A 14058-nucleotide genomic window follows, 5' to 3' on the forward strand; every position below is an offset into this window, starting at 1 on the left:
CCATTAAGGTGAAGTTCAAAAGAAACAGACATACTGATTTGTTAGGGGGGGTTAGGTTTTGGCTACGGAATGTAACCCTCAAGGAGAGAGCAAGTGCTCAGTACAAGGGCTCAGAATAACTATGGTATGAGGATAAATCCACAAAAATGTGGTAGTACATCAACAGTACATGGCTCATGTCATTCATTAAAACATAGCTTTTGTTTAAACCCTCAAACAAATGAATATAATCCAGGTTAAAATGGTGTTTGTGTTATGCTAATGACATGATATTTTTCTAGTTTTCAAGATATACAGTTAGCAGGTGTTAAACTGCTAGTACAATGAATTTAAAACAAAATCGCCACCTAGATATAAAAACTAGATGTAAACAGTAAAGGTCTTATGGTCATTCATCAATATGAACTTAACGAGCCAAATTCTGCTCTAGAACCTTTCCATACTATAAGCAGATCATTTATACAGCACTTAATATTGACACTGTGGGACCAATGTAAATGATTACAAATATGTTTTCCCCACCAACCAAGGCAGAGTTTTGAGGTATGACTTAGTCACCTGGATGTCAATTAAAGTTTTTATCTATTGTGATTTGAGACGCAAATTGCTGATTTCTGCCTTACACAGGAGCTCTACCCGGTTTCTTTTGGACTGATCCTGCTGCTATTCCTCCAGTGCATGCTTGTTATGCTGCTGCTGGGCTGAATCAATATGATTGTTGTGTATGTAGACCTGGGTCACATTTTATTGTCGGGGAATGAGCCCCTGAAAAATCTCTGGAACTATTTATAATGCACTTGCCCATGATGTCAGTATAGTCTAATGATTTTCTTATTTTACCCTTAGGGTTCTATTGTGGTTGGGATCGATTATGACTGCCACGAGAAAATGGTTTACTGGACGGATGTTGCAGGCCGTACAATCAACCGGGCAAGCTTAGAACCAGGCGCAGAAGCAGAAATTATTATTAACACAGGTAACTGATCTGTAACACTATAGGAAAGTCATTGTGGCTGTGTAACTTCTTGTCTAGATCACCTGCTAGCACTGGAAAAATCTGAGCTACTATGTACTGGAATGGGTACAAACTGGGTACCAGATGCACTGTGGGGCAGTACATCCTTATAATGTGATCTGGGAATATGCCAATAGGAAGGCCCACTAGGAATAACCGTAACATTTTTAAATTCATCAGTGGGCAGGGCTATCACACTGCGTTCGGTTACTGGCTGATCGCCATTTCTTTAAAAGAGAGTCTTGTCTGGATTTCCTAATTTAGAAAACTGGACAGACAGTTTGACCTGTTTTCGTAAGGTCTTTCCAGGTCAAAACCGGACAGCTTGCAACCCTATTTGGAGCTTTCTGAATAATGTTTTTTTGGGTAACGAATCCCATAACTTTACTTAACCTCTACCCTATATAAGCATCTCATCATAAATGGAAATGTATGCATGGAAAGTTAAGGGCCTTGTTATGGACTGTTCCTTCTCTTTCTACCTGAGCCAATGACCAGTGCAATGGTGAGGTTTGCAAAAAAAAAAAAAGTAAATATTGGAGCTGAGTGCTTACCAGTCATTTGTTTGGGGACAGGATCAGTAACAGATTGTGTAATTACATCACAGACCCATGAGTAACAAGCACAGGATCTGTAATGTACCGTTATATGCGGCAGTGAGTAAACACACCACCCTTCAAAGCCCACTCTCCTTCCCCTTTTAGCTATGATGTTTGCTGCTTTAATTTGGGTGCATTGTAGAAAGAAATAGTTGCTATTTTTCTGCTTGCAAATTGGAAACAGGTTTTCAATTGTCTTTACATTACTTCCTGCATCTGCGCTGAAGTGTCCTCAAATGCACTGCAGTGCTGGACAAGCACAGTGAAAATCTTTGGCTGACTAACTCACTGGCTAGCACCACAACATTGAAATAAGAGACACAGCTGAATTACCGAGTTGTAATGGATTGTGCATTCGCAGTAGTGAAATCCAATCACACAACAGACACATTTAGCATCATACATAAGCTGCTTGCATAAAATGTAACAGATTCACTTACCTTGAAATTCTAATAAACGTTGCTTGTTTAAGTAGTTTCAGGGGTTAAAAAGGCTATTTCTACATATTTTTAAAAAAACACACACCAAAGTGGCAAAGAATGATGTGATGAGCTATGATATATTAAGTCTTAGTTATTCATCAATAAAACCTGCTAGCAGTTTGACCCAGAAGCTCTGTGCAGGTTACTAATTGATATGATGGGCTGATATATCAACCTTTACTTATTCACCAGAAGCTGATACTTGCATTTATCAGTATCCACTTGTATTTAGCATGCATATGTAGTAGTATGATCACTGCTGACACAGACACTTCTTTGATTCCATTTTGAATAAATGGTAATAAGAATTGTTCCTTTCAGGGTTGATGAGCACAGAGGGTTTAGCCATTGACTACCTTCGGAGGACACTGTTTTGGACCGACAGCGGCCTAGATAAGATTGAGAGTTCTCGCTTGGATGGTACAGAGAGGAAGATTCTGTTTGACACACAGCTTGTCAACCCCCGAGCCATCACTGTGGATGCAGTGAGAGGGTAGGTCACCACTCCAAGCTATTTGGAATATTCCTTTTCTCACTTTGGACCAAAAGGTGTCAGGAGTAGTATACACTTGTCATCACATCAAGGAGAACAGTTAAAACGAAGGTCACCCATACGGCAGTAAGACTTTTCACTAAGAGGCCCAATTATCAAAGGTCAAATTTCAAATTCATGTCAATTTTTTTTAATTCGAATATACTCACAATTCAACTGGGAGGTTATTTAAGAAAAAAATTGAATGTCTAATATTCAATCGAATGGTTCTGACTCAAAAACTTGAATCATACTCAATTCATACTCGATTCATACGAACCAAGTTTTTCTCCTGAAAAATCTCCAAATGGCTTAAGGTAAATCCATTGATTTGTACATGAACTTGGCAGGTTTTAAGAGGCGAATATTCGAATTAGCATTGTTTCCATGGTCGAGGTGTGATAAATCTCACATTCAAATTTTACATTTGAATAGGGAGATTGAAATTTGAATGTTTGAATTTTGACACTAGAAAATTTGAATTTACTATTTGACTCTTGATAAATCTGCCCTGAAGTGTCCATGAATGTTGGACTGTAGAAAGCGATGGTCAGGGTTTTGAAGTGGCTGTTATACTCTTTTTCTAATGTCAAGTGTATTCCCTGCTCATGTAACACGCCACACATAGGGATTCCTGTAGCTACGAGCCTTGAAAGATGGCAGTTAGGTCTGTAAATAAAGGCTGATGGGTGCAGAGAAAGGTCAGACCTCGGCAGGAGGCAAGCAGTAGGTAGAAAAGCATACGTAACACTTGGATGGCAGAAATAGTAGCGTACACAAGGCATGGACATTGGGAAAAAAGTCTTACAATACGTAACCGTGGTAGGTACCAATGCGTGGGGAACTAAAGCTGCAACGAGTTTCCTGGAGTATTATTATGTGTATATATATGAATCATTCCAGTGATGGCACTTGCAAATGAACCCTAAAGTGACTTGTGGAATTTAAACCGTAGGCAATTTAGAGAAGGCTGCAGTTACTGGCTGCTTGATTTAGTCATTCCGCTAGCTTCAAAAGGCATAATAATTACTTCTACAAAGGGGCATAATAAGCAGTTGGTTGTGTTTTTAGCAAAAGCTCTTTTTCCCTGTCACACAAAGGAACCTGTATTGGACAGACTGGAACAGAGAGGCTCCAAAGATTGAATCGTCCTTTGTAGATGGATCAAACAGGAGGATTCTGGTTAATGACAACATTGGCCTTCCCAACGGTTTAACCTTTGACCCCTTCTCCAAACAAGTCTGTTGGGCTGATGCAGGTAATTCTGCAAAGGAATTTCAAGTCCTTGCCACACAATTGAAATATGTCAACTCCATTTTGTTTTCTGGGAAATGCGGTTCATTTTCTCCCACCATGCATTTCTATTAATCCTGGTTGGTGTGTGTATTTATACTTCTGAAAGTATTTGTGCCATTTGTACACACACAGTACGTTTCCATTGTCATTCAAATCTTCTTTGTTTTAAAGGAACCAAGAAGCTAGAATGCATTTTGTCAGATGGAACTGGCCGACGGGTCATACAGAGTAACCTGAATTATCCTTTCAGTGTTGTTGCATATGCAAATCACTTCTACCACACAGACTGGAGGAGGTACGGTTTTGACGCTGCACAGACAGATGAGTGTTTGTACAGTAACCTATTAATTCATTGTATGGAAGAGTGTATGACTTACTGAGTTAGAACACATGATCATTGTAATGAGCTGTTAATCACTGTCACTTTTCTAGGCACAATTTCTTTGCCACATGAATTTGTCCCACTGACTTCAGTGGGCCACACCAGATGTGAAGTGGTGTAAAATAATAGTTTATATCTGCCCATTTAGCATTGGCCTGGCACCAGATGATTGCAGCAGCTCAAATTAACCAAATCTGGCAAAAAAAATAATTAATACGGAGATAAACCAGAATGAAATATCATTGGTTTTATGGGATTACTGGCCCTTTAAACTAAATAAGAAAAGAAGACCTGTAACCAATCAGATAATGAATTCTAACTGTCTTGAATAAACTACCTCATATTGTGAAATATATAGTGAATAAAGTACCCCCTCTTGTAAAATATAAGGATATTATAAGTTACCGAGGAGTCCCATGACCATATAAAAACACGAGGCCGAAGGCCGAGTGGTTTTTATACAGGTCATGGAACTCCGAGGTAACTTCTAATATCCTCATATTTTGCAACTGGGGGTACTTTATTTATTATAATACACAAGTTTCAGTGAGTCATGTGACAGAAATGGCATCAGAACTCACCGTTTATAACTGATGACATCAGAACTCACCATTTATAAGGATATCATTTACAAGATATTCATGGCTTTTGTGTATTATATAAGGATATTATAAGTTATTGAGGAGTTCCATGACCCTGTAAAAGCACAAAGCCTAACTCCAAGGTCACTTCTTATATCCTCATATTTCGCAACACGATTTTCAGTGAGTCACTAAGCAACAATTTTATAAATGGCGCTTAGTGATGTTCTTGTTTATATCATTATTAGTTGACATTATATTAATGGGTTTTATGTATTATATACCCCCCCAGAATCACCAATAATTATGTGAGGTCTGAGGTATATATAATATAACTGAACCTATTTCATGGAGTGTTGCCATGTTGCTACGTCCATCTCTGTAAGATTTAATTTTATTCTCAGAACTCAAAGCCCATTCTCATGCTGAAACTAATCACAAATCAATAGATAGCAATTGCATGTATTACAGTGGTAAAGTCCCACATTTTGTTGGAACTGCTGCTGCAGTCATGAATTGTCAAGTATTTATTATATCAGGCCAAAATAGAAACAAATATTACTGTCATTATTTTGATTCTATGGTCTGGTTTATTAGGAGCCAATGAGCCATATGTCTGCACAAACTAAACTATATGAGAATGGTAGTCTGTAATACAAATGTATATTTAATATATTCTAACAGTAATAAGCACATAAGCATTGACATGTGTATTGTGTATCTGTAGGGATGGGGTAATATCTATTAAGAAGGACACTGGGCACATTGTAGAAGAATACCTTCCTGAGCAGAGATCTCATCTCTATGGAATAACAGCCGTGTATCCATACTGCCCTTCAGGTAAGTTCACTATGGTTAAAATGTAACACTGCTACGAGGTAAGAGTGGCTTTAACAGATTAAAAAGCACAAGACTGAGTAAAGTGTTACATTCCATACACCAGTTCCCTGTTTTATGGCCAAGAATATTTTCACCAGAAAATGTAAATCGAGAGATTTCTGCAGGTCCCTATCAGACTTAAGGGAAACCTATTTGCAAAAAGTGACGATCCCCTTTCACTAATTTAGTGTTTGAACTGTGCCTATGGCATTCACCAGGCCGGAGCTGGGGTCAGGAAAGAACAACCTTCACATATGGCTAAATTAATCCTACAGTTTATTGCCTCCTCTGTCTGTGCCTAATCCCATCCTGGCTTGAGGCTGTGGGCCTGATTTTGAATGACTGTTTTAAATTAGAGATTTGGTGAGTTATCATTCATTTTGTCTTCCAAATGAGTAATGTAAAATGCTAGCGTCAAAATATACAAAGCTACTTTTAATCACATTTTTTCTATACTGATCGGCTTATTGATCTTATCAGAGGAGAAAAGTAACTTGTGGTAATAAATAGATCATGAGCTGAAATCTCAGGAAACCTTTGCTTCACTATAGACCCAAAACTTGTCACCAAAATGCAAAAAAAAAAAAACACGCAGGCGACTAATCTCCCCGTGTGCCAATGCCCTTAAATCAAATACATCTTTTGAAAGGGGATCCCCAACCTTTTTTTACCCGTGAGCCACATTCAAATGTAAAGAGAGTTGGGGAGCAACACAAGCATGAAAAAGTCCCTTTGGGTGCAAAATAAGGGTTGTAATTGGCTATATGGTGGCCCCTATGTGGACTGGCAGCCTACAGGAGGCTTTACTTGGCACTATACTTAGTTTTTATGCAATTAAAACTTGCTTCCAAGCTTGGAATTAAAAAATAAGCACCTGCTTTGAGGACACTGAGCAACATCCAAGGGGTTGGAGAACAGCATGTTGCTCACAAGCTACTGGTTGGGGATCACTGATATAGAAGATGTATTACGTTTGGATGATAAAAATCTTAAATGTGCATTTCAGGGAGAAAGTGAAAAGTGGAAAAGAATTTTGATGGAAGATCTTCCCCTTGCTGCAGTTAAAGGGATGGCAAAGAATCAGCACAAATACTACTTGGAAACTGCAAAGAAAAAGCTTTATTTTCATGCAAAAAGCCAACAAATATAGTTTGTAAAGTTTTTTTTTACCTCAATTTTTTTACTACTGTATTTTTAAAGAAATTTTACCTGTAAAAAAAAAAAAAAAAACCTAAGCATGTTGGGCCTGCTTGGCACCAAAAAGACGTGCCACGTGTACAGAGATTGCACATGCCACAGATTTTTAAAAAATATTTTTAACTTGTTTAATATTTGTAACTTGAGTTTTTTCAATGGTGCATTTTTATATATTTTCCTTTTCCAATGTAGCTTCTAATACTCTTATCAAACCACATTACTGTATACTGTGAACAGATATGGCTTTGAACTGCATCCATCACAACAAGCTGTTTAGTACATTTGTGAAATATCGGGAACTTTTTGTGCCATAAAAAAGAAAAAAAAATCTTCACAGATAAGTTCAATAAATCCATTTCCTTTTCTGTATGTTTTGTGTGTTTTACCACCTACCACTGAGCTGCAAAATGAGTTAGGTTGCAGACACAGGGATTTCTACTATAAATAGGCAACGAAAACAAAATATTTAGTGTAAGGAAAAAACCCTCTGAGCAATATTAACTATTGGCACCTTCTGATGGTGTATTAAACTACAGGCTTATGTACTAGTTGCTAAAGGTACAAATGTGCCCAATCAGTGATTTCCTCTGTTCAGCCAGCTGCAAGAATGAAAGCAAAATCTTGATTGGTTGCCAAGGATCACTGCCCCCAGTTATAGGTGTGGGTATAACACGAATGTATTTTGCAATGTCGTTTTTTTGTGCTGAGACAAAGGGGCTGATTCACTAAAGGTCGATATTCCTTAAAGGAGAAGGAAAGATTAAAACTAAGTAAGCCTTATCAGAAAGGTCCATCTAAATATACCAGTAAACCCCCAAAGTAGTGCTGCTCTGAGTCCCCTGTCAAAAGAAACACTGCATTTATTTCCTTCTATTGTGTACTCATGGACTTCTGTATCAGACTTCCTGTTTGCAGCTTAAACCTCATTGCCCTGGGCAAGAGCATGCTCAGTTTGCTCCTCTTCCCCACCCCCCTCCCTTCTCTACTGTAATCTGAGCCCAGAGCAGGGAGAGACTCAGGCAGGAAGTGATGTCACACCATGTTAATACTGCAGCTCCTATCCTTAACAAACAGAGAGTTTCTAGAGCTTTTTACTCAGGTATGGTAAAGGATTCTACAGAATAAATATAGCATTCTAGCTTGCACTATTGCAGCTAATCTATTGGCAATAAAATACCTCCGTAGCTTTCCTTCTTTAAGGCACAGTTTTGTGCGTTATTTTAGGAATGATTCATCAAAGTATTTTCACATGCGTTAATAAACATATCGCAAGTGTTAATTCTACATTTCTGCATAGCAGTATTCTAATCGTATTGCCATATTTATAAAATAGAATAAATCTTTAAGCATTATTCACCAACATCTTTTAAGCGATAAAAGCATAAAATAGTGCGATAATCACACTGAAATGTAACACCTCACAGGAGTAGGCTTTACTAAACAACATCAGATGGATTAAGAGGAAGATGTAGTGAGGAGCTGTAGGGCAGCAATTAAAGACCATTATGAGGAACTGGAGCCTTACCTACAGCCAACAACATATTTTCATGATACCTTGGGCAGGTCCAGAATGCACTACGTTCTGTGTCATGGAAATATATTAAGTTTCCCAGGGAAAAGAATGACTAGAACTGGAAAAAGAGACTTCTACTCTGCCAGTGGCATCCAGAATGTCTTCGGTGCTATAAATTTCACTAATAACGTGTGCCTATATCAAATGCCCTAAAATAACGCATGCTATAAAATACCGTTCACAATTCAGCTAAACTGAACGTAAAAATATCACTTCTTAAGTTAGACAAGTGAACTTTTAGTGAATCGATCATTAACGTTAATTCTAAAAACACAAGAAGTCATAAAACTTAAGGCATGCTATAAATAATACACTTCTTCGACCTTTAGTGAATCAGCCCCTAAGTATGATGCAAGGCTGTTTGGTAACGTTTATGCAAGACAATAAACCACCTTTTTGTATGGACAGTGAACTTGAACTTGTGAAAGGAGCACCAGCACCAAGCATAAGGAGGTTTGCTGAAAGTGGGTGCATTTGTTATAATATGTGTTACAGGAGCACCCTCTGCCATTCTGTGCAGTCAAGGGATACGCAGAACAGCTAAACTTTAGATTACTGATGCAGAAGCGATTTTATTACTTTTCTGTTCAGTGATAGAACAGAGCAGAGACGCCTCAGGAAACACTTCCTGCATCAGTAACTTTGATATTCTGTCTGGCCCGTTGTCCAATAAGAACACCATGGGGTGCTCCTGTAATATATACATGATGTTAAAAATCTTAACAGATGAGGGTGTGTGAAACCAGTTTAAATATTATGCTGTAACCAGCCCTGTTCCCAGATTCCACTCACTGAACCGCAAGAGGTTTCTGAAGAAGCTTGAGAAGGCATTTCTTAACAAGATAACAAAAACACCCAACTGATTGAAGTCCCCACACAAAAATGTTGTTACATCCTTTCTGTTGGGATTTGCTTACTTTTTACTTAGAATCTACACCAAGGTGCAATGGTTCCCTGCAATCCAGATTTCCTTCACTGGACAACTCTGTGTCTTAGTTACCAGGATAGCCCCGTCCCAGTGCTCCTATCAGAAGGAAAGAAGCTCCCCAAAGCTTTAAAAGCCCAACTCCACCCCTGTGTCTAGTGATAAGCTTCTTGAAACTACAGAGGTATAGGAAACTATGACATGGGAGTTGTCCATGAAATAAAATCACAGTAAGTATGATACAATTTTCCCTGGTCAACTCCAAGTCATACTTACCAGGACCATAGCAACGAATATCCCCAAATGCGAGTGTAGTAGTTCCACAATGAGAAATCTGGATCCAAGTGTATAATGTATTCTCAGATGAATGAAACCTCCACAGGGGAACATAGAAACACCTAGTACAAACCTGTGAACTCTACTTCTGCAGAGGAAACGTGGACTGCCGAGTAAGAGAAAGAAATAGGTCTCTCTAGAGGCAAAGCCCACACCAATGTAATGAGACCGTGTGAAACCAGCAGGACACTTACACCTGGAGGGAGAGAACTCCATTGAAAGAAAAGATAGTAACAGAGTATATCACATTCTCATTCCTTGCACGATCGGAAATAGCTCAAAAAGCAAAGGCACCTGCAAAAGACGATTTAGTAGGAAAAATAAACACTGTCAGGAAAATTCTACACCCACCAGATCTGTATAACTACATATACAAATGCACCTAGGGGCCCATTCACTTAAGTTCGAGTGAAGGAATAGAATAAAAAATACTTCAAATTTCGATGTATTTTTTTGGCTACTTCGACCTTCGACTCGAACAATTCAAACTAAAAATCGTTCGACTATTCGACCATTCGATAGTCGAAGTACTGTCTCGTTAAGAAAAAACTTCGACCCCCTAGTTCGCCACCTAAAAGCTACCAAAGTCAATGTTAGCCTATGGGGAAGGTCCCCATAGGCTTTCCAAGTTTTTTCTGATCGAAGGATAATCCTTCGATCGAACGAATTGCGCAAAATCCTTCGATTTCGATATTCGAAGTCGAAGGATTTTAATTCGCCAGTCGAATATCGAGGGTTAATTAACCCTCGATATTCGACCCTTAATACATCTGCCCCCTAGTGTAGACCACAGTCTTTCCAAAACTAAACTCTATAAAGCACACAAGGAATACTCAGGATTCTAATCACGGATACTGCAGGTAGTTCTAGATTAACCACAAAGAGAAACACAGTAAAATAACCTAGTTTGGAATCAGAACAAAAAGGGCAGACCTGGAAATAACATGATATATACAACTGGATGAACAGAACAAGGAAGTACACTCTCGGCAGACTATATATCCACCGATTCCTCCACACCCATGCTGAATCAGAGATAGTGCCCAACACACAAATCCTGCAGGGTACTAGTTTGATACACACCACACCTTATCAATGAAAGGTTCACAGACTGACTCACAGAAACTGACTGCCACTCCCGCAGACACACCATACTTCCTACATGGGCTGAAATTGTTCCTATTACCATATGCTCATGATCACCAGCCAAACTAGACTGGATAGTTTCTGGAACGGGCATCCTAGCAAAAATACATGTAGGCATGCATAGCCTTTGCCAGGATACAGTCCTCTTGAGCCTAGAACCAAAAATCTGTTTGGCATGCTACAACACGAGTCCACCCAATAGGAAGTGATAAGACAGACACCAAGAAGTATAACTAACTCATGTAATACTGCTAGAGATTAAACTCTTTGGACTATAAATTACTGGAAAACGTCTTCTGTATCCTATTGCTCCAGCCTGGAACACATCTTCCTTATCCTAGGGCTCTAGCCTGGAACATCAGATAGATCACTAGTTTAAGCATCCAAGATAAGTAAGAATGAATCTAGATATAGGGATATGGCTATTTACCTATTGTTCTGGAATGGAACACACCTACTACCCAAGCCTATAAGCAAACACTTGGTCAAAAAGTATAATCTCCATAGGAAAACTTATTGTGAAGCACCCTGTCTGGAAGTTAACCTATAGTTTATCAATCCCCAACTAGCAAAGCAGGTCTATGGCTGTCTGAAAGGCAAATTACCAACTCGAGTGGCATAGATCCCAAAACCCTGCAGCATGCCGTGATTTCATGCCCATTGTCAACCATGAGGGTTACAATGACAGAAATAATAACTTGTTATAAAGAGACTTTAAATATTTACCTGGATGAAAAGTTTTTGTTGTATGTACAGTCAATCCCTAAACAGGTCTGCTACTTCAGCTACAGCCCCATTGATTGTGTGTGCTTACTTTACAGACAATGTATGGCAAGCATTAATATAATATGGCCCCCAGGTATATACACTCAGTCAGATGACTGGCTCCATATTGTACTGGAGACAAACTGGATAGGCCTGTGCTATAGTCTTACCTAAAAGCAAGGCCCTAAAACAGTGAGACAGTTATGACCCCAGAGCATAGAAAAGTAACTACATTTGCACTCCTAGATGTAAAAATGTAAATCAATGTACACAATGACACGGTCTACTGGACTAAGTGAATAATGAATTGAACCCCTGTAGCCAAAGTAAGAGACCATGATAAATATCATTATCAATATTAGGAATGGCAAAAGATGGCCATAGGTTGGGTTGCCACCTTTTCAAAAAAAATGTTACCGGCCAGTGGTGGGGGCAGGAACTAAAAGGGTGGGCCGTGATGCAAAAATGGGCACATCGCTATGCCAAGAAGACGAAGAGGGTCAAGGGCTTTTGTTGAGAGTATTACAAATTATCAGCAACTACACTGCCCATGAATTTGTAATACCGGCCTCATAAAGGCATTCATTTCCCAATCTCAAATTATACAACCTGGCAGCACAACTTAGGCACATTAAAGATTAAAGAGACCTTCACTTACAGCCCCAGACCAACAGCCTATACCACACATGAACTTGGATTTCTTACTACACACTCTACAATCTGCCAGAAAAAAACTCACCACACCCCCTCCTCTACACAACCTGGAGGACTTTGAGGCAATGCCAGGCCAAAATTGGCCTTCAAGCTACATACTCACTGTGGATTCCCTTTGTCGGCAACTCAGAATTTCAAAATGGCATAACTGGGCCAATCTGCTGACATTGGGACCAAAATGGCATTGAGTAGGCCAACAACTAGGAAAAAAGCATCAGAGGCATGCAGGGCAGCCATCAGGGGGGGACGGGAAGAGTTGTAGTAGGCCCCACGGGTAAGGGGGGCCCAGCCACGCCACACTTACTTGATTAGCCGGGCCCTCCATCTTTCTGAGAGCTGCTGACTTCGGGAATGCATGGACTTTTAAGGGGCCCTGGCCACCAATTTTTTTTCTCATGTGGGGTCCTAGCCACCAATATTTTTTAATGGGGGGGCCCTGGCCACAAATGTTTTTTTTATGGGGGGCCCTGACCACCAATATCTTTTTATTTATTTTTTTTTTTTAACATGTGGGAACCCTAGCCACCAATATTTTTGTGGTGGGGGGGCGGACCTGTAGGTGGGGCTTGCGGTGGGTGCAGCCCAGGAGGCTCAGGAAATTTTGTCATATGAGGCCCTATGATTTCTGATGGCGGTCCTGGAGGCATGCACTCTATTCCCAACGATAAGCACACATATGTTCTCTTATTACCAAGCAAAGAGCTAGGTATCCATGGTGTGGTGTGCCCTGCTGGACAAGGACTGGGACAATGATTTAAATGGATTTTCTATTAGGCAGAAATACTTTGAGCTATTGCAAGGGCATATATAACTCTGTGTAAAACACTAGACCAAGCAACTATCTAAACGGGTCTATCACAATGGCAAGTTACCAGCCCTAAAAACACCAGAAATCTTGAAAGCTACAATAGATCCAACCTTTTCTCTAAAGGCAGCCACCTACACTGAAATGATGCTGAAAATAATTCAGAGGCCACGTATCCCTACACTGCAGACAACTCATAAACCCGGTTGTCCAAAATATGCAACACCACAAGCAGACTTGTTCCACTGCCCATGGGATTGCCACACAACTTCTGGATACAAATTAGAGATTGAGCCACATCTGTCCTGATAAATGATGTGCTGCTGTCCCCTGAATAGACAATGTTCAATTAATACTCACAATGCCAATCAACATTTGCTGGTAGAATCAGAAAAATTTACGTTCATATCAGTAATAGCTAAAAAACAATACCCCAATGGTTGATACACAGCAGCCCACCTCCAGTCACACTCTTACAGGGAAAAAAACGATTTTATGCCTTCCTAATGGAATGGGTAGAGGAATCCCTGCAAAAAGAAAGCCGCACTGACAAACGCTTCTCCACCTGGGAATTTACATTGATACATTACCACTGGAGCATAAAAACAGCTATACAATGGTTGCTTTACCACCACATAGTATGAGAGTAGAATACTACAAGACCCACCTATCTGCAGAATAATAGTGTGTGCAGCATGAGGAATCTGGATCCAGGTCCTTGTTTTCCTACTTTATTACCCCTCTATCCTTTTTCTCTTACTGCCTACTGTCATTTTGTAAATATCTTATGTTTACTTGATACACAGTTTAGTTTTTACATATGTATGGATA

General features: G+C 39.5%; 1 protein-coding gene across 2 annotated transcripts in view; it reads left to right on the forward strand.

Moving 5' to 3' along the window:
• The window catches only part of nid2.L (nidogen 2 L homeolog), a 40536-nt gene extending 33204 nt beyond the window's left edge, over positions 1–7332 (forward strand). The window contains exons 18-23 of one of the 2 annotated variants that reach the window (XM_018229098.1): positions 847–976; positions 2418–2589; positions 3729–3886; positions 4096–4219; positions 5615–5727; positions 6773–7332. In XM_018229098.1, the coding sequence (XP_018084587.1) occupies positions 847–976; positions 2418–2589; positions 3729–3886; positions 4096–4219; positions 5615–5727; positions 6773–6783 (708 nt within the window). In that variant the 3' untranslated portion in view covers positions 6784–7332. 2 annotated transcript variants of the gene reach the window in all.
• Positions 7333–14058: the final 6726 nt, after the last annotated feature.

Source organism: Xenopus laevis, chromosome 8L, assembly GCF_017654675.1.
Source record: "Xenopus laevis strain J_2021 chromosome 8L, Xenopus_laevis_v10.1, whole genome shotgun sequence".
Lineage (NCBI taxonomy): Eukaryota > Metazoa > Chordata > Amphibia > Anura > Pipidae > Xenopus > Xenopus laevis.